Source organism: Lacerta agilis, chromosome 6 (assembly GCF_009819535.1).
Source record: "Lacerta agilis isolate rLacAgi1 chromosome 6, rLacAgi1.pri, whole genome shotgun sequence".
NCBI classification, from domain to species: domain Eukaryota; kingdom Metazoa; phylum Chordata; class Lepidosauria; order Squamata; family Lacertidae; genus Lacerta; species Lacerta agilis.
Window position 1 is genome coordinate 482,831 of NC_046317.1, and position 26,768 is coordinate 509,598.

Here is a 26,768-nt window from a genome sequence, read left to right on the forward strand (position 1 = left end):
AGACTACCACTCTTAACCACTACACCACAATGGCTCTCAAGGAATTGTGGGGGAGGGGCAATGGGGGGCCAAGGATGGAGCCCCAGCAAACCCGCTTATGTGCATCAGTGTAAGTGGCTCCAAAGGCTAAAATTACTTGATTGTAGTGATTTTTAGGAAGTCACTGGTTTACACTGGGTGTCATATTGGGAAGACCCGGTTCTCTGAGTGCATGTTCTGGAAGTTGGGCAATAGGGGAAGTACAGGATTCCTTTTGGTGTACCAACCTCCCCACTGCACCAAGGATTCCCTGCCCGAGCTGCTTCAGGTTGTGGCAGATGTTCTCCTGGAGACACCTAGTTTGGTTGTCCTACCTAGGGGATTTTACCATCCATGCTGACATGACCTTACAAGGGGCCGCTCGGGACTTCGTGGAAAGCATGGCCTCCATGGGGCTGTCCCTGAATGAGTTTGGCCCACCTCATAGTCACAGACATGCCTTAGACCTGGTGCTCACCTCTAGAGACGAAGGTGATCTGATATTAAGTAAAAGTGAAACAAAAGAAGTGCCATGGTCAGATCACTTAATGGTGCAACTGACTTATCCATGACCCTTCCCCTCTGCAGGGAGGTGGGACCAATTAATTGATCCAAATGGTTTCCAGAGAGTGGTAGGGGATGCTTTATCCCATGTTGATGGCCTTTCAGCTGATTCCCTGGTGGACGGCTGAAATGCAGAGTTTACCAGGACTATTGACTGTCTGGCTGCGAAGTGCCCTCTGATTGCATAAATCCCGGACAGCCCTGTGATTTTCCCTGGAGCTGAGGGCAATGAAACAATTGCTGGGACGGCTAGAGCGCCGGTGGCGGAAAACTCATTCTGAATCACTGGACATGGATTAGAGCTCAACGTTGAGCCTGCCAAGTGGCGATAGCAACGGCAAATAGGACCTATTGCATCTGCAGAAAATAGCAGCAGGAGACCCTTTTAGGTGGTTCGCAGTTTAACGGAACCACCTTTGACATTGGGGCATGGTAAAGACCCCAAGATCTGCAACAATTTTGCAAAGTTTTTTTGCAGATAAAGTCGCTCAGATTTGGAAAGAGATAGACTCCACCATGGGAGCAGGGCAGGGGTGGGAGAGTGCTAGAGTCCTGTCTAGTCAAGTTGCATGGGATCAATTCCATTCTGTTACCTCCGAGGATGTGGACAGGTTGCTTGGATGAGTGAAACCGACCACCTATCTCCTTGATCCTTGCCCATCCTGGCTAATAAAAGTGAGCTGGGAAGGGCTGGGTGATGGGCTCCATGGGGTGGTGAATGCTTCCCTCTGCGAGGGAGCCTTCCCAGACCTGCTGAAAGAGGCGGTCATTAAACCTTAAACGCTTAAAACATCTTTAGACTCAGCCAATATGGCCAATTATTGCCCGGTCTCAAATCTTCCATTCTTGGGCAAGGTGATTGAGCGGGTGGTTGCTGAACAACTCCAGGCATGTCTGAAGGATGCGGACCATTTGGATCCTGTCCAATTGGGATTCAGGCCTCACCATGGGGCTGAAACTGCCTTGGTCATGCTGGTCGATGATCTCCGGCAGGCTAGGGACAAAGGTGAAAGCTGTTTCCTAGTTCTGCTGGATCTCTCAGCGGCCTTTGTTACCATCAACCATAACAACCTCCTGGACCATGGGTAGGCAAACTAAGGTCTGCGGGCCAGATCAGGCCCAATTGCCTTCTGCATCTGGCCTGCGGACAGTCTGGGAATCACCCTGTGGATTGCCAGTCTGCGCATTCTTTCCCTCTCTTTCCCTCTCCCTCACACAGCAGCGGCACCTCCCTCCCTTCGTCTGGCTTCTCACCCTTCCTAAAATAGGAAGGGGGCTGGGCTTTGTTGGTCCCAGCAGCAGCAGTGCTTGAGCAGCCACCATTTTAAGCAGCCCCTCTCTGGAGCCCCTTTGCCGCTCATCCGCCTGCTGTCGCCACCAGCCCCTGCCGCTCGCAAGACACAGGTAAACAGCCACCGGGGCTCATGGTGCTCCTGCACCATTCCCCCCCCCCCAAAAAAAATAGTCCGGCCCCCACATGGTCTGAGGGACAGTGGGCCGGCCTCCTGCTGAAAAAGTTTGCTGACCCCTGTTCTGGACCATCTAGAGGAGCTGGGAGCTGGGGGCACTGTTACGCAGTGGTTCCTCTCCTCCCTCCAGGGCCGTGTCCAGAAAGTGGTTTGGGGGATGAGTGTTCAGACCCCTGGGTTCTCACCTGTGGGGTGCTTCAGGGTTCTGTCCTCTCCCCCATGCTTTTTAACATCTACATGAAGCTGCTGTGAGAGATCAGGGGGTTTGGGCTGGGTGTTCATCAATATGCGGATGATAACCAGTTCTACCTCTCTTTCAAATCGGAACCAGTGAAGGCGGTGAAGGTCCTGTGTGAGTGTCTGGAGGCAGTTGGAGGATGGATGGCGGTTAATGGATTGAGGTTGAATCCTGACAAGGCAGATGTACTGTTTTGGGGGGACTCCCTGGTGATGAATGGGGCAACTGTGCCCCTGAAGGAGCAGGTGCGCAGCCTGGGAGTCATTTTGGATTCACAGCTGTCCATGGAGGCACAAGTCAATTCTATTTCCAGGGCAGCTGTCTACCAGCTGCATCTGGTACGCAGGCTGAGACCCTACCTGCCCACACACTCTCTCACCAGAGTGGTGCATGCTCTAGTTATTTCCCGCTTGGACTACTGCAATGTGCTCTATGTGGGGCTACCTTTGAAGGTGACCTGAAAACTACAACTAATCCAGAATGTGGCAGCTAGACTGGTGACTGGGAGTGGCCACCGAGAGCACATAAAACTGGTCTTGAAAGACCTACATTGGCTCCCAGTAAGTTTCCGACCTCATTCAAAGTGTTGGTGCTGACCTTTCTTGCCCTAAAGGGCCTCAGTCCAGTATACCTGAAGGAGCGTCTCCACCCCCATCGTTCTGAGGTCCAGCTCTGAAGGCCTTCTGGCAGTTCCCTCGCTGTGAGAAGTGAAGTTACAGGGAACCAGGCAGAGGGCCTTCTCAGTAGTGGAGCCTGCCCTGTGGAACGCCCTCCCATCAGATGTAAACAAAAAACAACAACAACTATATGACATTTAGAAGATATCTGAAGGCAGCCTTGTTTAGGGACGTTTTTAATGACTGATGTCTTAATGTATTTCTAATCTTTTGCTGGAAGCCGCCTAGATGGGCAAGGTAGAAATTTATGATGATGATGATGATGCATTTCCACAACCTCTCCTGAATCTGATGAAAATGAAAAATGGAACTGAGCGTCATCAGCACTGTACTGATACATTATTCCAAATTCTAAGATGACTCTTCAAGTAGTTGTGTGTAGGTGCCAAAGTGGAGAGACCCCACAGGAGCTCATACCATGGGTCAGGGGTAGGCTGTAGTTTCCCAGCACCCTCTCCAAGTATCAGCCAAGAATGAACAGAACCACTTCCTTGTGGCGCTTTCAGCTCCCAGTCTGGACATGAGCATGTTTAGGGGAGTGTGATTGGAAGCACAGGGGGTGCCACAAGTATGATGTTAAATGGAAGGGGGGAGGTGCTGAATTTTGGCATCGCACAAGATGCCGCTGAAATTTGACCACAAGGTCCACCACTGCTGGACAACACATCCAGAAGGAAACTCATCGAAAGCTCCTGAGGTCCAGGTAAATCAAGAAATTTCCTTTCTCCTGTACTGCCAGCAGATATCATCCATCCGGATAGCCAAGGCACTTTGTGGCAAAACCAGACCGAAAGCACCAGAGCTGCTTAAGACATTTTGTTGCATGAGGTGAACCAGAAAATACCCCTCCTGTCCTGTAGTGTTCATACCGGATAAATAAGGAATAAATAAATTGCCTAAGAACATTGTGAAAGTCGAGCGGGACATTCCGAGACCCATATATGCGGTTGTGCTTGAGTGCAATGCTCCTTACTGGTTTGGCGGCAAAATATGATTTTCTTATTTATCCTACATGACCTGAATCTGGCTGTATTAATTGGCTGTGTCTTAAAACTCCATTGCTGGCTAGCAACAGAGTCACGTCTCTCTTTTCCAATTTGGTTGCTGTTTAGCTCACAAGCACATGGCAAAAGGATGTGTTCTTTGATAACCCCTGAGAACCCCGGAACATATGTTTCCTTTGATGTTAGTTCCTGGAGGCCTGAGCAAATGTCATAATGGCAGGGATCTGCAAAGAAGATTTCTCTTCTATCTACATCCTGTCATATCTACCTCATCTTGTTTACCTGATCTTTGGAATGCTAATTAGGATCTGTAGCCTAGGAAGTAGGATTAGATCAAACCAGTTTTCTGCTAAGTTCAAAGATTCTTTGTTCTCCTCATGGCCACATGGCTTGTGGGGGGAGTTTGCTCTGGACACTGTGATTGGATGATTTGAATCTTGGAAGGCGGGTTTTTGTGTTCAATAAAAGTACCTGTATGAGGGCTGGGGAGGAAGCTTTCTCTCTTCCTCATCTACTCTCATACAGGTCGTTTGCTGGTTCAAACTTCCTTGTCTTTTCTCTATTCTTTAAAGTCACGTGCCGTGGTAATTCAACTGAAAACACCACACTGTCCCACTGCCATGCAACCTGACTAGGACCAAGTGACAAGTGACCCAGGTATTATCTGAAATTTTCTCTCTCTCTCTTGTGGGTAAGACTGTTAGGATTGCAGCCCGGACCTCCCAACATTTGCATCTGGCTGAACTAAGAGTGGTTGTGAACATGTGCAATAGTCCTCAATGCCAGCTGAGAGCTGCCAGGTAAAACTGCAGTTGCACTCATAAAAAGACCTGTAGCAGCAGCCCAGTGGTGCATGGAGCTGGTGGCCGAGTCGTCAGGAAAGTAGACTATAAGGCTGCAATCCTGGGCGCAAGAGGGTGTTGTCAAGCAGCAGGGAGAGAGAAGGGCTGTGGAACTGGCAGGCTCAGAGCGGCTAGAGCCACCCCTCCGTCCTCTCCCACTGCAGTGGCTGCTTCAACAAGCTCTGGTCCTGTAATGCCCAATTGACATCCAGCTCAATAGCTATCTGGAGCCGTGCTAAATCCATTTGCTCCTGCAAGAAATAGAACTGATGTACCGGTAACTCTTTAATTTAGCGGCTCCTAGAAAGGGTTCAGGGACTTGCCCAGGCCCGTCTCGCACTGCGGGCAAAGATGCAACTTGTCCGTTTCCATCATAGGCAAACTCCATCCACTTTTTAAAAAAGTTTTATTGGGAATTCAAATAATACAAAGAAAACATGGTTCTGGTTCATGTCTTTCAATAAATTTAAGCATAAACCACAACAAATGTAACCTGCAGGTTTATGCTTGAGCTGTAAGTAACCTAGGTTTAGATAGATATTTATTATTACGGCCATTGGCCCATCGCGCAACAATTTCCCTGTAACCTAGGTTTGTTGTTGGATTGTTTCAATAAATTTAAGCAAAGCCAACTTTCATTTCCCCCCATCCCTTAGACACCCTTCTTAACAGCATACAGACTATAATACAGACTCTTTAATCCTTTCACAATTAGTTGTTGTGTGCATTATACGTAAACTGGTGCTACCTGTTCCAGGTAAGCAACAGTCACAAGAAGTCTTGCAGAGGGTGACTTGAAATACACATCAGAAAACAGCCTATGGGCTGATGGGGCTGGCTTTGAGTTCAGAAGTAACTTCAGAAGAGGAAAATGAGTAGCTGAAGAGTCAAATGATGCCGGGGCTAAGGGAGCCTTGCTCTCTCCCCCCTTTCGCCAGTAATTCAGCATAATTACATTTTCAAATAATATATCTCAAGGCCATACTTCTCTGGAGCAAGGAAAGCATTGCCTTACTGGTACATTATACACCCTGATTTACAGCAACATACACAGGAGAACGCTAGAAGCCGCTGAGCCTCACTGAGTCAGATGAGCGCAGCTTCAGAGGAAGCCACATTTAGAGCACTCTTTTTTCCAGACAGCAGCATTTATAGCAGTAGTCTATTTTTAGTATAGTATTGCACTTATGGCTGGATCATTTCCAGGCACGTTGCAGCCTGATCCCTAGCAGCAGTCACTCCAGAGCACACACAGGTGGTGGTAGGGAACAGCTTGGTGCCACAACCTGAAGCAGACGGAGTTGGCAGGCCAGGCAGTAGTTGGGTTCCAGGACAAATCCTAAAAGTCAGGGCTTGCTGGACCATGAAGAGCTGTTGGTCTGGGCAGGGTCATTTTCTGATGCCTGGGCTTGGGTGACGAACTGTAATTGAATTTTGTTTTCTTCCACCTGCTTCTGGGCACTTGAGCCGCTAGGTTTCCTTCTTCGCTCATGCAAGAACCTGTTCACAGGATGGAAGAGGCTGTGGGGACATCCCCTAGAGAGGAAAGTGCACAAAGCAGAGGTCTAAGAACGGGGTTAACTCCCTCCGCCTCATGCAGTGAGGACAAGAAGCTCTCAGGGCTCTAAAGGGCAGGAGTGGTATATTGGTGCCATGGGACAACATCTTTTGCAACACCAACCTTGAATTTAAATCCATGGCTGCAAATGGTGGGGAGTAAACAGAACCCACTGTTGACCACAAAACTGGCTTGGGGCCCCCTATATTCTGGGTACAAGGCTGCTTAGCCCACATGAAAGCCAGGGACCAGCATTATCTCAGCAGGTGTGGAGAGCAGAACAGGATCTCCTCCCTCTAAGCTGGTGATAGTCTGGATTTGAAAGGCAATAAGGCATCTGTGCAGCAGGTTGGAGGTTAAAGGCGCTCCGCCCCCGCCCATTCAGAGAAGAGGCAGCGTTCTCTTCCTTGGAGTAGCAGAAAAGGAAGCAGCTCATGAGTGACAACCTGGTCTTAGGACTTTTTCAGCTGCTGTTCCTCACAGTTCTTTCCCAGCTTTTATGATTATCTTGGAGAATTTGTTGGCCTAGAGCAGACAGGGAGGGTGGTAAACTGAACAAAAGCCCTTGAAAGTAGGAAAAAGTCTGAGTGTTTTTCTCCCCATTATGGGGATGCCTTTTTCCAAGAACGTGAGCCTGGGGGTGGTGACCCTGTGACCCAGGGGCCAACACCTGTGGGGGTAGTTAAGAAGTGTGAAAGGGTTTGTAGCCTTGCACAAGAAAGAGGGACAGCGGCTGAGTAAGTCCTTTGGAGCAAGCCCTGTGGTGCCCAACGGCAACGCCCCCCGACTTGTAGGCCAAGTGAACTCTGGCCCAGCCTGGCCTGCATTCCTCTGGCCTCCTGGCTCAGCTATATCATTGTGCAGGTAAGTGGGCTTGGACTTACCTCCAGGTTCATCCTTGCTTTCCTCAGCACATCATATGTCCTCGTCACTGTAAGCAAAGGAACAATCAGGCTTATCTCTGAACATTTCCTCCCTGACCCCTTCATCTCCTTTCCTTCATTGCCCAGGCACCTTGTGAGATTTCCCTTCGTGCAGTAGACAGCAGTGGGGGGCCGGCCAGCTATGCAGAGGCCTGATGTGCCTTACTGCTTTTGGCAGCACTATGGGGAGCCGACTCCAGTGCCCTGATGGGGATGCGTGCACCTGTATGTGCCCTGCATGCGTGTGCATGTGAGAATGCACAGGACAGTGGCCAGCGCACTGCTAGGATACAGCCCCAAGTCAAAGAAAACAATGTCTGCGACATGCAGTAACAATAGTTTATGCAGTGGGGCTGGGAAGACTATGAAACATACCATTAGAACTAGGCAGGTATTTGAGGCACGGCACTTGTCCCTGAGCTCCTCTGCTCTGGTTACTGGGAACAGAATCGAGGCCGGCACACAGCCCAGGAGCAGGAGCCTCTGCTCCCTCTGCCCCATGACAAAGAAGCACCCAGATGTGGGAGGCCGTGGGGAAAAGCCCTCCAGACTTCTCAAGTCTTTGATTGTAATGGCCTGAAACCCCCCAAGTACTTCTGAGGCAAAAGGGAGGGCAATCACACATTTCTATTTTTAATTCCAAGTATGTAAACTTGTAGTGTACATGTGCCCTGTTTTCCTCCTCTCCACTCTCTTCCTGCCCCAAAACAAGACCCAGCATTGTTTTCTGGTTGCTGTGGATTCAGCTGCAAAGAGGGCAGGAGGATGAGGGAGGCCGTGACTCTGGATCTGTAGGCTGGATGAATGCCTTGAGGGCTGCACAGCCAAGCCACCCACCCCTGCCCAACCAACCACCTCACAGCTGGGAGGCAGCTCACAGTGACTAAGGAGGACACTCTCCATGCTCTCCTTCCCATGGCCGGCAGTCCGCAGGCGACTCTCTGGCTCCTCTAGTCTGGCTCTGAGCGCCTGGATCTCCTCCTTCAGAGATGGCTCCTGAGAAAGAAGCTTCTGATTATTTTCTATGGCATCTCCAAGAGTGATGTAGTCCAACCATGAAACAGAATGAGGCTATGGACTCCTGCAGGTAAAAGAATGCGCTGCACCTCTTTAAGAAACATATGAGTAAAAGACATTTTATAATTCTTCACTTTTCAAAAGCAAAACAGCATTGTAGTTCATGTATTGGTAACCTCTAGGACAGACTACTGCAATGCGCTCTCCGTGGAGCTGCCCTTGGGTCTGGTTTGGAAGCTCCAGCTGGGGCAGAATGTGGCAGCCAGGGGCGGAGCGCGGGGGGGCGGGCTGCCCCGGGTAGTGCCCTGGGGGGGTGACACTCGGGGTGGGGCCCCGCCCCCCGCGATTGGCGCTTCCAGCCAGCGGCGAAGAAAGCCACTGAAAGGGCATGGGCTCCCCCTTTCCCCCTTTCAGCGGCTTTTTTTGCCACTGGGCTCCCTGAGCAGAGCCAGGCAGAGCTTTCTTCGCCGCTGGCTGGGCTCCCAGGGAACAGAGAGGGGCGGGCCAGCGAGAAGTGGTGACGCCCCTCCTCACTGGCCCGGGCGGAGGCGTTGCTCCGTGTGCATGCGTCATGACGTCATGCGCATGGAACGATGCCCCGCCCCCTGGGGGTGCCGCTTGGCTTGCCGCCCCCAGCAGCCAAGCTGCTTGCTACGCCCCTGGTGGCAGCCAGACTGTTGGCGGAAGCTTCTGGCTGAAGAGAGGCCACACCATTGTTAAAACTGCTGCTCTGGCTGCCCACCTGCTACCAAGCCAGGTTCAATATCCTTGTATTGATTTACAAAGCCCTGGACAACTTAGGTCCAGCGTACCTCAGGGGTCACCTGAACCCTTATAGTCCAGCTCAGTCACTGAGATCATCTGCAGGAGTGTCTCTCGTCATTTCCCAAGTTGGTGAGGCTCATTTGAAAAGAATGAAAAGTTGAGCCTTTAGGACCATCTGCCCAGTCCTGAGAAACTCCCTGCCAATAGAGATTCAGCAGGCATCTCCTATGCCAACCTTTAAATGCCTGCTGAAACCATTTCTGTTTCATCAGGTCTATGCAGGCAATTTAGAGTACATCCCCCAAAATGGTCTGATGTTTACTTAATTAAAATTTTTTTTTGCTTTTAACTTGTTTTTAACAATCTATTATTTTATTGTCTGGTTTTATATTTTTATATTGTTGTAAACAAACCTCTGTGATATATTTTTTATGATACAGTGGTCTATAAATGTGATTTTCTTTGCCCAATTGAATAGTCTATTCCATTCTAGCACCCATTCTGTTGCTCATATAAATCAGCCCTAAGAGACTAAGTTAGGAATGCCTGCACCATGACTTTGCTGCTAAAGGTAAGGAGGGGGATGTCTTGCATGGGAAGAGGAAGTGTCTCCCTGCTGCCTGCCATACTTGCGCAGAGATGTGGGGGCCGGGAAGGGTTGCTCTCCAGAACGTTGCCAGGAGCGAAGAGGACTTCTCCAGGATCTGGTGCAAAGAACTTGTGTTGGCAAGCAGTTGCCTGATCCTTTCTTGGCAGAAGATCTACAGGAGCAGAGAGAAGAAACTTTTATCAAGAGAGTCTCTTGCACAACCTCAGCCACTTTGAGCTCCCTTTTTAACTTTTGCATACTCTCAAACATTCCTCAGATGAAAATAGGGACATTTCTCACTACCTGACAACTGGCCTTCTTTGACTCCCCCCCCATTTTTTGCACCCCCCACCCTGCAGAGCATTTCCTGTCAGAAGATGGGTGAGGGCCACCAGCACCACCCCAACGGGGCATGGCACACACCCCTCCACCGTCCTGAGAAAAATCCTCAATCCCAATTTTATTTTATTGGTAAAAGAAAAGCACACACCAATCAATAAATTTTAGAAAGCAGCAAGATTAAACACAGACACATAAAGCATTAAAAAAAAATCAAAACCAAGACTCCTTGTGCTCTGCTCCGCTCCTGCTTTCTTCCTGCCCTCTCCCTGCCCCTGGGGAGAGCTGGGCCTCAGCAGCCAAAGCCTCTCCTCCTTGGCTGCCCTTCAGCAGCCACTACAAGCTGCCCAAGGGAAGAGGCCAGCAGTGGCAGCCATTGATAGGCCATGAAAAGACCATGGAAAGGCAATGGGATGCTTCCTTGCAGCTGCCACTCAGGACAAGCACCAGCTCATCATCCTTCCTGAGCTTGGTGGCAATAGCACTGGCGGGCAAAATAGGGATTTTTCTGGGATCAAATCAGAAGCTGGGATGGTTTTTGTAATTCTGGAAAGATACCCTGTGATAACTGCTGCAGCCCCAACGACCTGTGGCCATTCCTGGGCCTCACAGTCTCGTGATGGTATGGCTGAGAAAGATCACGTGGCTCCAGAGGTGTTTATATTTTCTGCATCTTCCCACTTTACCTTGGATTGCTGTAGTTCTTGGCCAGGATGCAGGAGAGAGGCCATTTTGTGGATCAGAGTCTTGCCTTCCAGAATCTGTTTCTTAAGGGTGCTGTAATCCTTGAGGTGGCTGATCACATGGGACCCCTGGTTGCTGATATCGTCTAACAGCACCGGGTTCTCCTGTCTGTGTGTCCCTGAAAGGAAAGCACCAGATTGGAACCTAATTTGGTCAGCGCCTCTTTGGAGTTCAGATCACACAGGCTTTGCTTTCTCCAGCTACAACCAGATGCAGGACTGGCTCACCCATGAGGTGGGGCGAGGCAGCCACTTCAGGCAGCAAAAGCCCAAGAGCTGTTGCCCCCGCGGACATATTGCCCAACCCACCACCAGTGGAGAAGCAGCGCCGACTTCTGCCAAGATCATGTGAGATCTTGCTGAAACTCTGAGATTTGGGTGAGATCTCAAGATCTGCAATTTCTGGCTATTGCCTTGACCTGCACCCACACAGAGAGGTGCTGATCTCTTATGAGCTTCATCCCAAGGTGTGACTTTCCCTGCATGTGTGGAGAGAATTAGGTTTAGTGAAAATTCCAGAGAGGATCAAGGAAGACATCCACCCTAAAATAATCCATGGATGGTGTCGGCTGCTCTTTTTAGTTGCCAACTCAAAAGGTATATGAGGAAATACTTTGTTGATTTATTCCAGGTTCCATTGCTCTGCAGATAATCTTTTGGAAAGTCGCCCTTTGATGTCCATTTCCCAATCTTTCAGGAAGTTGCAAAATTTTATGATCAATATTATTGTAATCTTCTGACTGTGCTAGACCTCTCACCCAATATTACACAATATTCTCATCCAATACCTGCTCTGATACTGCACAACCCATCAAGCAATACTGTTCACTGCAACTTCCCAAAAGATTAGGGAATAAATACATGCTTAATTAATTTTGGTCTGGTCATGATGGGAACAAGATCAAAGAGTCACACAGATCTTGAGGAGGAAGAGGAAGCAAGTGTTTTGAATGATACAAGAGGCATAAGGCAAATTACTCAAGCCAGCATTCTGTCAGCATCTAGGAGTGAAGGGAATTGCTTGTTCGTTGTTATGTTTTTACAGATACAAGCAAAAAATAAATAAATTAGTACCAAATAACACTAATAAAAAGGAAGAGAATGACATGCCTTCTCTGAGAGCCCCCCAATAACTGTGGCTGGGTTTATCTTTTAAACCAGGGATGGGGAACCTGTGGCTCTGCTGCTATTGCTGGACTCTCCTCCATCCTGATCCACCTGGCCAGCGGTCAAAGGGTCTTCCATGTACTGCAGAATGTGAGGCAGAAGCAGCGGCCAGCTTTAACCCCCCCCCCCTTTCAGCAGGCATTGCTGGGCTCATGAGATTCATCATGTTGTTCTGTTTGATTACTTAATGACATTGAACTGAATGTTTTGTTGACGGCTTCTCTGTTTTTACAGATATATTTGTATTTTTTGTTCAAATGTTGCATATGCATTTTTCTTTTTTAATTATCTCACGGGTTTCATGTAAAATGCTTACAGATTCTGCATATTAAGTGGTATACAAGTATTAATGATGATGGTGGTGAACGGAGTAAGTGGGGAACCCTTTGGCCCCTGTGAAGGCTTCCTAGGAGCTCCGGGATAGATCTGTTCCACTCTAGACATCACAGAGGAAGATCCGATGTCCTGCCCTCTCAGCCTCCACCTGCTTCTCCAGTGCCCAGGCCCAACCAACCAGCATCCCCAGGAGCATTCCAGGGGTGTCCCAGGAAGCAGCTTAGTAAGTACCCACCTGAGGCCACCTTCAGCTGTGGGCCGCACAGCAATTTATAGAGCTGTAATTCAGCCTGCAGGGTCTGGAAGTGCAGCTGGTTTTGCTCGCACTGGTGCTGAAGCAGAGCCACTCTATGTTGAAGCCTGCAAGGAGATCCCCAAGAGATGAATGAAAGTTTGCCATCTCTGGCTGGGAAGTTGGATGTCTCTGAAAGGCCCATCCTGAAGGGACAAGCAGGAGCAGAAAGCCTAAAGGCAGCTTCATCAGAGTTCCTCCTTCTTCTTCCCTTTTCCAACTCTTGGGGGGAATCAAAGCCCATTCACTCTCCTTTTGTGTTCTCTTCCTTCCCACAAAAGTTCTTTCCCTCCTCCAACTGTAGTGTTTTTGGGGTTTGTTTTTCAAACAATGTCTGGTCATTGTGTTGATGCTTTCTGCAAGGCTAGTCTTATTAATCTTACAGGAAAACTAACAAAGCAGCTTTCACCAACTTAAAAACTAATTTATTCTGGCCATAAACTTTTGTGGACTGGCGTGATTAAATGTTCTGATGAAATGGGATGCAGTCCAAGACAGCCTACGCCACACTAAATCTGTTAGCCTTTGCTGTGGAGATGCCTGCCACTGTAGGGATCCTTGTGAATGGCTCTGAGTCTGCCTCCGGGAAAGCCCGTCCCTTCACCCCAATGCCTAGTCATCCAACCTCCACACCCAAGACAGCTCCCATCTCCATAAGACTTTGAGGGGAAGGAGATGCTCCATCTCCTTGACTTCTGCCATTCCGTTTGGCCTACCTGGAATTGTTCTTCTGCAGAGCCAGAAACTCCTCCTGGAGGTGCACAAAGTCTTGCCGCTTGCCTCGGATTTCTTCCTGTAGCCGCTGCTGCTCAGCTCGCTGCTGGTGCAGCTCCATCTCGCCATCATGCAGTTTTGAGTGTGATGCCCGCAGAGCTTCCTGCAGCTGCTCCAGCTCTGGGGATGGGAGAGAGTCAGGGGTGCTTTTGAGTCCTCAAACAGAATGCGACTACACTGCCATTATTTCTTGATTAAAATAAAAATGTTAGTGCCTTTTCACATGTGACCATCAGAATCTCCAGCTGCTGTAGAAGGGAGGTTGGCCTTGACATGGAAAGGCCTACTGTCCAAGCTGAGATCTCCATCTCCTGTCCAAGCTGAGATCTCCATCTCCTGCCGACCCCAGAGCTTCTCCCTCCCCATATGGTGCACAGACTGCCAGGAAGAGAAATGGCTTTGAAGGGTCTGCTTTCTGGGAGGCAAACTGGACTTCAGTTCTTTCCATTCGCCATCCAGGTACACCAGAAAACAGGGGAGGGGAGAGATCCCTTGCACTCTGAATGGCTGGATGCAAGGAAGGAAAAGTGAGGGGCATTTCATATGAGCATTTTGTAATTGAGTACGATCTGAAAGTATGAAATATACACAGAGCCCCTTAAAGCGGAATTAAACAGAACTTTAACGTACTGCTATTTTACCTAATAACACCCTTCTGCATCTCCAAGATCATTCTGTAATGTCTACTCACTCGTGGTCCCATTCAGGAAAGGTCCTTTCTATATTAAAGTCTTCCTGTATAATGCCTTCAGCCAGTTTTATTGCTTCCTCTTGATCCCAGCTGAGGGGGCCTGTGACAGGTGTGATATCTAGACACCGACAGAGCACTTTGGTGTTGAGAGCCATCTGTGGCAGATCTCTCCCTGAGGAGAGGGTGAGGATGCCTTTTCTCTTACCATGACTTTTTGGCACCAGGGACAGGCGTTTTTCCAGTTGCTCCCGCAGGTGATCATTGGCAGAGATGGACTCTTCTAGGCGCTGGCGGAGAATCTGGATCTCGGAAAGGTGTTCCTCCAGCAGACCACCAGCTGTGCTCAAGCAGCAAGGAAGGGCACAGATGCAAGGGAGATGAGAGCCAAGATATGATGCGCCAAAAGTAATTCTGAAGCTCTGGGAATTTGCTAGCATAGGAAGGAGACCTGACCTGTGCAAGCTACTATCACCCTCATATTTATAACCTGGCATGAAAAGATGGAACCACACATCCTGTTCTACAAGAGCAATATTAAGGCAAAGGTAAAAGGTAAATGACCCCTGGACTGTTAAGTCCAGTCAAAGGTGACTGGAGTGCAGCGCTCATCTTGCTTTCTGGCCAAGGGAGCTGGTGTTTGTCCACAGACAGCTTTCCGGGTCATGTGGCCAGCAGGACTAAACCGCTTCCAGCTCAACGGGACACCGTGACGGAAACCAGAGCACACAGAAACGCCTGTTTACCTTCCTGCTGCAGCAGTACCTATTTATCTACTTGCACTGGTGTGCTTTTGAATTGCTAGGTTGGCAGGAGCTGGGACAGAGCAACAGGAGCTCACCCCGTCACGCGGATTCAAACCGCCAACCTTCTGATTGGCAAGCCCAAGAGGCTCAGTGGTTTAGACCACAGCACCACCTGCGTAATACCAGTAATAGTAAGAGATGCTGGCGAATCTCACCAGACTCGGGCCCGGAAATGCCCATTGATCCAGAGCTGGATGTCACTCATGATCCAAGGAATACTCGGTGGTTTCTTACACTGGAACCATGCACTCAAAGAAGGCTGGTTCTCATGACTCATGCAATGAAGAGGGCAGGACTGCAGGGTTTACCTGAGAGCTTCTGGCTAGAAAGTGTTGCTGAAGAACATGATGGCAGGATTCCAGAGACACATCTCTTCTCCTGTGGCTCTCTGAAGTTCAGGTACATACAACAGGGGGGGTTGCTCTCCCCCACCCACCCCTCAGATTTCCTGTTCCATTCAGCAGAGTTTTGTGTGGGAAGCACATGAGGGCAGGCCTGGAGGCAGGGCTTGGAAGAGACAGCAGGGCTTCCTGAGGAAAGGATGCCAGCCAGTGACCCGGACTTCACAGGAGGTAGAGCTGGCAGCTGCACACCTAGGCAGGGGGGACAGCAGAAAGTCAGAAAGAGGAGGACAGGACACCATGCTCACTTCTATGTGACACGGCAAACTTTCCATGGGAGTAGGGAGTGGGGACTGCTGCGGGTGTCTACTCCATTCAGCCAACTTCCCCACTTTCTCCCTACAGCACGTGTCCAGGTGTCTGGCATCTGGAAACCAGAACACAGCTCTATATTGGGTACAATTCTAGAGAGAAAAACTATGCAGCTGCTTCTTGCTGGTAGAAGATTCGTTAGTATTCAGGAAAAATCCTGCTGCTTATGAAACCCGTCTGGGTTTTCTAGGTCACAACAGTGTTGAAGGGCAAAGGAAAGCAGATGCAATGCAGAGTGAAATAAAACAACGTGACAGCTAGTAAGTGCAATACATAATAACAACACATTGTTTCTTGATCTCTATCAGAAGATATTGTCCATAAGTCCTTTCGGCTGTCAATTTGCCAACAAGATGAAAGACTCAGAAAGCAAAGCAACTCAAACCACACTAGATGTAACATGGGAGATCCTGTGGGAGATAGAGATACGGGGGGGGGGGGAGCTATGGGCCCTCAAATCACACTTGGGATCAGGGAAGGGGGCTGACCCCGTTCTCAATGTTCTCCTGATTAAAATCCTTCCAGAAGCTGGGGAGGGATGGGGAGCAATTGTTCTAATTTGGAATATGGTGCAGTCTCATCTGGATCCTCTAAGTTTAAAGATTAATTTAAAATACACAGAGAGAAGATCTTAATTAGGGATCTATTGTGTGATGTGGCATCTCTGTTCCTCACTGTGGCCCAGATGGAAAGGTTGGCTGAGGGAAGCAAAGACGTTGAACGATGACTGTATTGGGTTCTCCTATTGTTTGAGAAGTGGGATGGCCTGGGAGGAGTCAGACTCAGACTCTGAACCCGAGGGATCCCAGCCGGCACAGGATTCCCCGCCTCCAGAACCAGCTAAGCCAGGGCCAGGGCCAGGGCCTGAGTCTGAAGGGGCCTCCCCTGTGCTGGATCCCCAGGTGCAGGCACCAGCAGAGTCTGCTCTGGCTTCTGATGGGAGGGAGGACCCATTGCCTGCAGGTGCTCCACGCCCAGCCTCATCAGAGGAAGCTGAGGCAGCCCCTGGGTCCGGTAGCCCACCGGCCTCTCCTGAGCTCCAGAGGTTCAGGGCAGAGAAGTGCTTGCAGGAGGAGTACTCGCCTCCAGGCCAGAAGGAGAGGCGAGTCTCCAGAGGATTGGGGCCACCCTAAGCGTCAGGGCAGATAAAAGCCAGCCAGCCACAGCCCCAAGTTGCGTGAGCAACACAGTTGCTAACACGCTTCTGACTGTAACCCTGTTCCTGCTCCTGCCCTGCTCCCTGCCAGACTGACCTCGTTGGACTCCTGGACTTGGGATTGGGCTAGACCTTGCTTTACGGACAAACCCCTGGGGGCCAGCACAAGCAGTGTGAATTCAGTGGGTTCACTTTTAAATGCAAACTGAATCTAATTTCCCCCTCATTCCCTGCTCTCGGCAGTGAGCACAGTCTGTCCTACAGTGTCAGTGTCCATTGCCTTTCTGGAACCCTCAAAATACCAGCCCCAAAGTTGGTCTGCAATGGCCTCTGCTATCCTAGGAGGTGGTTAGTTCCCCTGACAGAGGTGGAGTCGGGCCATGCAGAGATGGTTGTTCACCAAGCCATGCAAGCCACGTGCGGGAGGCTGGAGAGGGAGGCCGAGCGCTCACGTTCTCCCAGCTGCTTCTGCAGCAGCTGCAGCTCCTGCTGTGCCTCAGCCAGGGAGAAAACTGGCACTCTGCAGCAGCCAAGGAGTGGAGCCGGGGCTGGAGGAGGAGGAGGACGCCCCAAAGGCAGGAAGGAGCAGGGGCTGGAGGCAAACGAAACCAAACCAGCTGGCTTGGACAAAGAGTCTGGATGGGGCCCTAGGCACAGAATAAGAGAGAGAGAGAGAGAGAGAGAGAGAGAGAGAAGGTTAAGAGGGTGAGGTGACAGACAAACATAGGAACCAAGTGGGCTCTTCTCCAGAGATGCTGGCTGCAGCTTGGAGGACACAATATCGCCTCTTCAGCGAGTGCTCAGGAAGTCTGCTCAACGAGAACGACTGATTCCATGAAAGAGCATCTCTCCCCCGCCCCAAGCTATGTGGATAGTTTAGAACTTTCCCTAAAATGATCTGTCCATAAATGGGATGAGGCAGACTAGCGTTTGTACACAGGATGGACATACGCTGATCTATCCATCCCCACTTGACCTTGTGGCTTTGGTGGCTAAGGGTCCTTCTTACCAGCTCCATCTGGTTGGTCAGCTGTGGGCTTTCCAGGGGAGACACAGCGTGATTGTGATTATTTATGCTCTGATAATCTCTGGGCTAGGGACGCAGGTGGTGCTGTGGTCTAAACCACTGAGCCTTGGGCTTGCCAATTGGAAGGTCGGCTGTTCAAATCCCCGCGATGGGGTGAGCTCCCGTTGCTCGGTCCCAGCTCCTCCCAACCTGGCAGTTCAAAAGCACGTCAAAGTGCAAGTAGATAAATAGGTACCGCTCCAGTGGGAAGGTAAACGGCATTTCCTTGCACTGCTCTGGTTTCACCAGAAGCGGCTTAGTCATGCTGGCCACATGACCCAGAAAAACTGCCTGCAGACAAACGTCAGCTCCCTCGGCCAGTAAAGCGAGATGAGTGCCGTAACCCCAGAGTCGTTCACGACTGGACTTAAATGTCAGGGGTCCTTTATCTTTAACCTCTGGGTTGGATCACAGCAATGTGTTATGCATGGGGCTGCCCTTGAAGACAGTTTGAAAATGGCAACTAGCGCAGAATTCTGCTATTAGGATTCTGAGCAGTTCTCCTAGATGCAGCCATATTGTGCCTGTTCTGAAGTCATGACATTGGCTTTCTGCTGGTTCCCAGGAAGTTTTGACTGGGCCTACACCCCCAATGAAGCACCTTCTCCCATACCTTTATAAAATAATATTTGTCAGGAAGAAAAATAAACATTTACAAAGATGTGGTGAAACTGGAAATATTCTCCCTCCTCACCAAAGGACTGATTCAGAAAAAGGTGCAGGATGGCAGCCAGCCCAGCTGAGGGAAAGCTGTTGGTGTTGTCAAGGGTTAAGTTCTAAAATAAGCAGTATTGGAATTCAAGCCATCTGGAAATCATTCTCTTCCATGGGAGTTTCCCCCACAAGTTGAAGACACAGGGAAAAGGTTGTGGTTACATTTTGTCTTCAATATTATGACACATCTAAAGACAGTGAGGCTTGAGCTGGAAAGGCCTCAGTCACAAGTGGGAGGAGGTGAATGAGATGCTTTAGCCCCTTGACAATTAAGATCCCTGAATATTCTTTACCATATCCTCCTTTGCTCCTAGCACGTCTATGTTGCCTGTTGATCTTCATAACATCAATTAAGTTATAACTAAAAAGACCATTTAAATAAAAGAAATGGAAAAGGTCCACACACGCCAACAATTGGCCCACCATTCCACTCTCCTTTATGTGGTCCACCATACCTCTGCAAGGCTGCTGGGTGGCTTGCGAAGGAGACAGAAGAAGGTTCCTTGGGATGGGCTCCGCTGGAGCAGCAGGAGATGTGGCTGCAGCAGGTGGGGGAGATGGTTGCGCAGAAGATTTGCTGGAATAACAGTCTAAAAGAAGCCACACAGGACAGGAAATGCTTTGCTTTTGCATGTGGAGAGTATCATGGGCAAAGGAGCCCTGATCATATGACAAATGGTGAGAGGAAATGTGGACAGTGATCATATTTTGTTTGTTTGTTTGCTAAATTTATACCCTACACATTAAGAAAACATGGTGCTCTCAGAGTTGCTCATATTAAATAGGAAGAGATGAAATAAAAGCAGTCGTACAACCATGGCATTAAAAGTTTAGCAAGCATCTGAACTGCAGGTATGACCTGCCTCCCACCTTCAGAAATGGCATTCAGACCAAGGCATGTTCCCATATACACAGCAGTGGTGCAGACCTCCCAGGCCCTTGGGTGCCCCATGAGGACCAGGTAGCTGGGTGATCTGAGCCTTCTTCTAACCTCACACCAGCTGAATATATGGCGGATGAGTGGATACACACATTCAGAATATCTCACTTGCAAATCTAAATTGCTTTTAGACCTGGGGGGGGGTGGGGTTTCCCTCTCTGGTTTTGTGAATTCCTTGGGAACTTAGAAATGTCTGAACAAAACAACATCCACCAGACTTAGCATCATGTAACATGGGCCGTCTGTGGTTCAACCTAAATCCTGTGCCCTGTTCTGAATATGTTTTCTCTTCTCCTATTACTAACAGGAGGCGTGTATTCAGTCCTTTTCTACAATGCTCTCCATCCTGCACCCCACCAAACCTGTAATTTGGGTGTTATAAAAGCAAGCTATCCCATTGTGTGAATATCTACTTGTTCACCTCTCTCCAGCCTTTTGTAACCTCTGACACATGAACCCTACTGTGGGTTCAGTTTTGACTTTCCATGCAAAGTTTTTTAGCAAGCCTGTACATATATCTGTGCATGGAAGCCCCCTAGGAGCAGCTCCCACCCTGTGGAGAAAGTCTGCAATGGAGCTTTCCCAAGTGTGAGCAAGAGCCTTAGAGAGGCTGTCTTGGGACAGAAGGGACTACTGGACAGGCCTGGTCTGTTCTGTTCTCTCCCCCTTGCACCTTCGTGTAGAACTGGAGCAACTAGGATTTGCACCCCCAAGCCTGTTCCAGGTTCCCTGCTGCATTGTCCTCAGAGGTCTCTGGGCCTGGCACCATTTATGCTACTCAGCAGTCCTGGAGAGGAGCATTTCTGCGACAGGTCTTTAAGACTATACCTTTGTTTTGGAGGCTGTGGGGCTGGTTTTCACTAGGGTCCGCTTGGTAGAAAACACGCTCGCTGCCCTCATCCATGTCAGAACAGCTGTCCAGGCCCTCCGAGAGAAAGGAAGTGCTGCTGCCGGAACGGGGTGATTCAGAGATGGTGCGGCTGCTGGAAGGAGTCACTGAGCGCAGGTGGAGCTTCGCCTGGAGGCTCTGGATGGTTTGCTCCTTCTCCTGGAGCTCCTTGCTCAGTCTGGGGAGGGACAAGGCATTTCCACAGAAAGGCTTCCCACCTCCCCAAAGAAGACACATCACCTTGGGGGGGGGACACAGGGCTCTCTACCCTTTTAATGGCTGTGCTGAACAAGGAATATGAGCAGGTGAAATTGTTTCACACAAGTGTTAACGGTGTCATCTTGCCACCTTAACATCATGCCTATCTCTTTCTTCCCACTTATCACTGTCCTCTCTGCCAACCAGCAAACTCACAAAGTCTACTTGTGGCACAAATTCTCCCTTAGAGAGAACTTACGGTATTACAGGACAGGACATGCATTGGCTACAAAGGATCCCACACTAATAAGGGCCACCGGTTGTTGTATGAAGTGTTCAGTTAGGTGAGCCTTTCAGTACTGGATTGGCTTGTCCCAGCCCTGAGCTGGAGGACCAGGCATCCCACTGCTAACACCAAATTGTTACAGAAATACTGGGGTTCAGCCTGGAGGCTCCAGAGGCTAGTAAAGCAGGATGTCTTTATTAAAAGCATTGTAATGTGGCATGACCCAAGTGAGAGAGTGACACACACTTTTCAAGTAAAAAGAAAGCGGAGGGGTAGTTATGCCCTTAGGGAGGGGACTCTTTGAGCCAGACAGGCACTTCTGCCCAGGAGGACAGAGGACTATACAGAAACTGGATACAGAAGTCCATTGACTAAGTGATGAGCTGTATCATTCTGCCAAGTGGCAAAAAATTACCATACATAAGATGTGCAGTAAAATGGATGCGTAGATGTACCAAATTTGGAGTAAGTAATGTCAAAATAAGCCTGCAGCTAGGAATCTACTACAGTTACCTCAGAGTAAGCAGTTCGTGATTAGATTTGTCCTCCATGTTTAGGTCATTCCCTGAAAACAGAATTCAGAGAAACAGGGTTAGTCCATGATTTTGCAGTCTCCCTACTTTTTCTCCCTCTCCCTGTCTCTAATAGGGGACCAAACAGGAAGTCATGAGGAAAATGTGGGTTCCATACTGAGAAAAAATGATGTCACGCCAAAGTCTCCAACAAGACCCTGCCCTTAAAAAAAAAAAAAAGCTTCTTATATACCTTGCCTATATGGTTTTCAGACTTTTTCACAGACAATGTTAGGAAAGCCTAATTGTAAAACCTGTCTCAGCCAAAGATTCAATAAATAAGCATGAACACACACTCTCTAGGCCTTAGCACTCAGGCTGTATAGTGGGAATAACTGCTTGTTGGAGAAAAGCAAAAACATTTCCTTCTCTTGAGCTAGTAGCTAATGAACATATTACTTTAAACCACATGAGGGAACTGTTTGTCTAGTGAGCAAGTCAACACTCAGGTGTCTAAGTTAACTCCACCTGAAAAAGCTGAACCACTTTAGTCTGTTCTCTTTCCCAACTTGTTGAGACAAAAAGTCTGCTGTGTTCTCTTATCTCCACTTGTCCTGTAAATCGTTTCTGCGTGAATAAAGCCTTTGAACTCCAGAAACTGTAAGTGAACATTCCACTCTAACTCACTCAAGCTGCAAACTCTTCTAATGCTGCTGTCAAGGGCACTTCCCAGTCAAAGGAATGCCCATGGCAGATAGTTAAGTAGTGTTACAGAAGTTGGGCACCACTCCCACTCTCTGCTGAGTGGTAGCAAGATTCCCAGGAGTTCCAGGCGCTCACACCCAGAGTTTATGTTCCTTTGGAGGATTGAAGACACAGCGGAGACTGTCATAGCCTGGTCATTTTAAGAGGGACTTGGTCCCCAAAGCAGAGCAGCACTGGAGTTCAAGGCATGTCTTCCAGTCAGCTCTGCATCCAGCCTCCCAAAGATGGATCTCTGTCTGTTCTCCCCTTCTTCTTCTTCTTCTTCTTCTTCTTCTTCTTCTTCTTCTTCTTCTTCCCAGCACACCCTGCTCTTTTCATGACACCTCAAACACGCCCCCATCCCCATGGCAACCTCTGTCTGCCCAAGCCCAAGATGGGCCTTCAAGCCCTTTTGTCATGTTAATGCCTCTATCCCAGGTGAGGCCCTGGCTTGGAAGGAAGCTGAGCCTGCAATTCCCCACTGGCAGGGCTTTTTTGCAGGTGGAACTTGCCAGAACTCAGTTCCAGCAGCTCTCAGGTGGGTGCCATGGCCCCTATCTGCACCCCTACAAGCCCTCAAACTCGAAGTCTGTGAGAGCCGAGAAAACTCACTTCTGTTCAGTTTGCTGGCCAGCCGCTCTGCCCACTGGCTCCCTTGTGCCAGCTTCTCACGGAAGCTTTGGCCCAATAAGTAATCGAAGTCGGTGCCTCTCAGGAGCTCCTCAAAGGACTTGATGGTGTCCTGGAAGTGTTGCTTCAGCAGGTGGCACACCCCTCGTCCCTCCCGAATCACCTGGCGCAAATGGGAGAGCTCCCGAGCCTGAGCCTGGACCAACGAATCGTATTTCCTGCGGGAGAAGAGAGGACCATGAGAGGCAAGGCTCCCCCTCACCCAAGTGATGGAGGAACACTCAGCCCCCAGCGAGAAAGAAAGGCACCGGACTTTCAGGGGATGCTGTGAGCTCCACCACTGAGTGGGGAAAGAGACACCTTGGACCGGATCCACAACTCTTGCTTGACTTTACCAAATTAATTTCACAAGGTCAGTGCTCTCCCCAGGAAGGTTATACACCTTTAGGTGCCAGGTGAGAATGCTCCTCCCCAACCAGGCCTTGGGCTGATTAACACCCGTTTCCATGTCTTGTGGGAGGGGAAGAAGGCGTTAATGTTTTATGGGGTTTTTTGTTCCTGTTTATATTATGTATTTTGTGCTTTTATCTTGTAATTTTATCTTGTGAATGGCCCTGGGATCTGCAAATGAAGGGGTTATAAAAATTTAAATAATGTTGATGATGATAATAATAATAGTAGTAGTAATTATAATAATAAAATGTTGTTTGAATGTTCTGCCATGAGGAAACGGTTTGTATATTGAATATACCAGAGGATATCCAGAAGACCGAGTGTATCTACAGAGCCTTTTAATGGGCTCCACCCACTGGCAAAGAAGGAGCAAGAAGGCACTGGAGGGGCTGCCCTACCGCACGCCTTGTGAAGGTCCGTCTCCCAGGCCCAGCAGATCAGTCCCCCCGCCCCCGCCCCCTGGAACTCTGCCTCAGTCCTACCCCATGGATGCTGCAGGTTTCAGCTCCTCTGCCAGCAGCCCCTTGGTCTTGCTCTCTCCCAGGTGAGCCTCCAGCAGGGACACCCTCTGGATGAGCCTGGCCAGGTCTCGGTTGGGCTGGAGGCTGGCGGGGCAGAAGGAGCCCAGGCTGTCTGAGTACCAGCCTTCATCTTCCTCCGTCATGCTGTGGGAGGGGGAGCTGCCCAGCCTGGCATAGCCTGGCTTCTGTCGGAGTGGGCGCTCGCCCCCAGAGCCACAGTCGCTCATGGCAGATATGGAGCGCACACGACCCTGCAGGTTCTGGATGACTCTGTGCGAGCTCTGCAGCTGTAGCTGGAGGTCCCGCACTTGCTGGCGGAGAATGGCAGCATCGTCACATGGGCTGGGAGGGGAGCCCAGCATGTTCTTCCTAGGCTTCAACTCCTCATGGAACATAGCATGTTCTTCACATTCTGGGGAAACAACTGAAAGGTGAGATATTGGGGGGGGGGGGGTGGAGCTTCCACCTGTGGACCAATATTGGCCTGCCAGGGGGTGCAAGTTGGCCCACGAGGCCATTTCCCCCAAGCCACGCCCACCAGCTGACATAATTGGGATTTTAAGATTTTGCCCCAATAGACTTTGAGATTGGTTCATTAAGAAACCAGGAAATGAGCTCCTGACAGATATTCGGGGCTGCAAATCCCTTTTCTTGGCAGCTTCAAAATATATATCTCTCTCTTTTTGTATGGTATGGTACGTGTTACATCAGCTGATGGGGTTCAGTCCTGCTGGTGAAGCAGACCCCCTTCTTGCACTCCTAGGAGCTCACAGGTAGTCAAGATTAGCGCACAGGGTGGAGGGAGATGAGGATCTGGTCCACCAGTCCAAAAAGGGTTTCCACCCATCCATTAGGGTATTTTCCACCAAACATTCACTCAATATGGAGTTGCTGCAAATCCCAACTTCCTGGCAGCACACTGTGGATTGAAAGCTCATGGGTTGCATTTACAATTTTTTAGATGTACAGCTAAAAATAATGCAATGAACATATGAAATAGTCCCTAGACCAGTGGTTTTCAACCAGTTTGCTATGGCACCCTGGGGTGCCTTGAATGATGGTCAGGGGTGCCGTGGGCAACCCTGGCCTCTGTCCCTCTTTCCTTCCCTCCCTCCTCTGAGGCTCTCTTGTGTCTCTGCCTCCCAAAGGCTTGCACAGCTGTTTGTGGCAGCAGCCCTGGCTATAAGCCCCGTGTGTGAATAGTGCCTCTGGGGCTGGCCAGGGGGTGCAGGTTGCCAGGAGCTGAGGCAGCCTTGGAGTAAGCAAGCAAGCAAGTGGGTGAGGGAGCCCAGCCAGCCAGTCCGCCAGTCCTTGCTATTGGGAATGGACAGACAAGTGGGAGGCTGGGCAGGCAGGCAGGCAAGGCAGGTGCTGCGCTGGCCTTTCTTGTACTTGCTGTGTGAAAGGCCTGCCTGGGAGCTGAGTGCCTGGTGGTGCCAAAGGGGAGCCTTTCCACCATTCAGGCCCAAGGTGAGCAAGGCGCTGGCCTCACGTTCACCTTGGGCCACTTTCTATTGGGCCACTAAGGCTGGGGGCACCGTCTTCCCAGGCAGTGTGAGGAAGCGGGGGGGGGGGGTGGCTCAGAGACCAGGGGGGGTGGCAGCTGATGCCCAGGGGACTCCCAAGGAGAGGGGAGAGGGGAGGAGGCTGGGGAAACTCTCCACAAGAGAGGGCGTTCAAAAAAGGGTGAGAGGCTGCCAGCTCGGCAGACGGGGGGACGGGACATAACTGGGCTCCTGAGCCCCACAGGGGGGCCGCAGAAAGAATGTAATTGCTCAAGGCAGCCGGGGACTCAGAAAGGTTGGAAACCTCTGCCCTAGATATATCCCACTTTTAGAATCACTCTGGCATCAGGAGGCCTTTGCTTTAGCCCCACCCCCCACCCCGGCCACTTGTGGGCAAGAGCTCAGCTGGAACTCCAAAAAGGCCTTGGGGGGCAGCAACAGCCAGCCTGGGGGGCCTTCCATGTTACCAGGACTGGTTGCCTCTTCTCTGTCAGCCTCGTTTTCACTTTTCCCACAGGTCTCATAGCCCAGGTCCTGGAGATCCACTTGTATCTGCTTGGTGTCCTGCTGCACCGTGGGCTCACCTGTTACAAAGAAAGCCAAAAACACTAGCCTCTTGCCTTTGGCTGAAGGGCAAAAGCTACTAGAGAGCCTTGGGCACCTCTGCAAATTCCAGGACACAACCTCTCCACGCCCCCCCCCCCCATGGAAACATAATCCTGAGGGAAAGAGCCCACACGAAACAGGGAGTTCCTTTCTTCCCTGCAGCCTTTGCACACCATCCACAACACTTTCCTGTAGCATTTTTGGATTATTATCAATAATGGTCTGGGTTAAATGGCTGCATCCCTTGAAAGGAAACACTGTGCTCCCATGATCAAAATCTCCACTGCCAAAAAGAAAGATAACTCAGCCACTGAAGCCTACATACAAGCTGAAATTAACTGAAGTGAACTGTTGATTGTTCAAGCTAAAATAAATTTATTGTGTAAGGATGATGTAATTTTGATTTAACAACCAATGGAACCAACACCCAAAATGGGGGGAGTTGGAGCTGCTTACATTTCCTCCCTTTTAATGTTGGCATGCCCATTCCTCCCCCGCCCCCCCCCCCCGGCTACTTCAGCTCCTGGGTCAATGCTCAATGGGGAATCCTTCTTTGGGCATTTCAGCTCTTCCTCCACAGTTTGTGTTGTATTAGGACAGGAAATAAGACAGCAAAAGGTCACAATGAACTCTCTGCAGACAATCAACCAGCATCTTTTTTTGTTCCTTAGGATTTAAGTGTCCCTCATCTGCGTCCACACATCTGGTGCAACCGTACTCACTGAGCAGGGCCCGGTATTGCTCCAGCTGTGCCACCTGAGCCAGGACAGTGGCCTCGGAAACCAGGAGTTTGCCCCGCAGCCTGTGACATTGTTGTTTGCACTGAGGCAGCTCTGAAGGGAGAAGATGGACTGGCTGCCTGAGCTGCTGCCAAGAGTTGCTTCCCAGTCTGACTTCCCACACCTTTGGAGAAGAAATGAGGGATTGTATCTGTCAACAGCAGAAAAGACATGTGAGTTTTCAGAGCTGACTTTAAACTGACCCATGAAATATCCCTTGTAGGTTACACTGCCCACACTTACCCAG

At 49.9% G+C, this 26,768-nt stretch overlaps 1 protein-coding gene across 5 annotated transcripts in view; it reads right to left on the reverse strand.

Moving 5' to 3' along the window:
* Window positions 1–5,419: 5,419 nt before the first annotated feature.
* The window catches only part of PDE4DIP (phosphodiesterase 4D interacting protein), a 92,455-nt gene continuing 71,106 nt past the window's right edge, over window positions 5,420–26,768 (reverse strand). For 2 of the 5 annotated variants that reach the window (XM_033151153.1, XM_033151148.1), the window contains 17 exons: window positions 26,465–26,672; window positions 25,604–25,720; window positions 23,593–24,055; window positions 22,640–22,875; window positions 21,285–21,336; window positions 20,227–20,465; window positions 18,914–19,048; window positions 17,131–17,325; window positions 15,118–15,402; window positions 14,212–14,343; window positions 13,258–13,435; window positions 12,485–12,609; window positions 10,690–10,865; window positions 9,705–9,836; window positions 8,172–8,289; window positions 7,255–7,301; window positions 5,420–6,348 (listed from right to left, as the gene is read on the reverse strand). In XM_033151153.1, the coding sequence (XP_033007044.1) occupies window positions 6,301–6,348; window positions 7,255–7,301; window positions 8,172–8,289; window positions 9,705–9,836; window positions 10,690–10,865; window positions 12,485–12,609; window positions 13,258–13,435; window positions 14,212–14,343; window positions 15,118–15,402; window positions 17,131–17,325; window positions 18,914–19,048; window positions 20,227–20,465; window positions 21,285–21,336; window positions 22,640–22,875; window positions 23,593–24,055; window positions 25,604–25,720; window positions 26,465–26,672 (2,886 nt within the window). In that variant the 3' untranslated portion in view covers window positions 5,420–6,300. The remainder of the gene's footprint in view (window positions 6,349–7,254; window positions 7,302–8,171; window positions 8,290–9,704; window positions 9,837–10,689; window positions 10,866–12,484; window positions 12,610–13,257; window positions 13,436–14,211; window positions 14,344–15,117; window positions 15,403–17,130; window positions 17,326–18,913; window positions 19,049–20,226; window positions 20,466–21,284; window positions 21,337–22,639; window positions 22,876–23,592; window positions 24,056–25,603; window positions 25,721–26,464; window positions 26,673–26,768) is intronic. The other 3 variants (XM_033151152.1, XM_033151150.1, XM_033151149.1) reach the window with 3 other exon arrangements.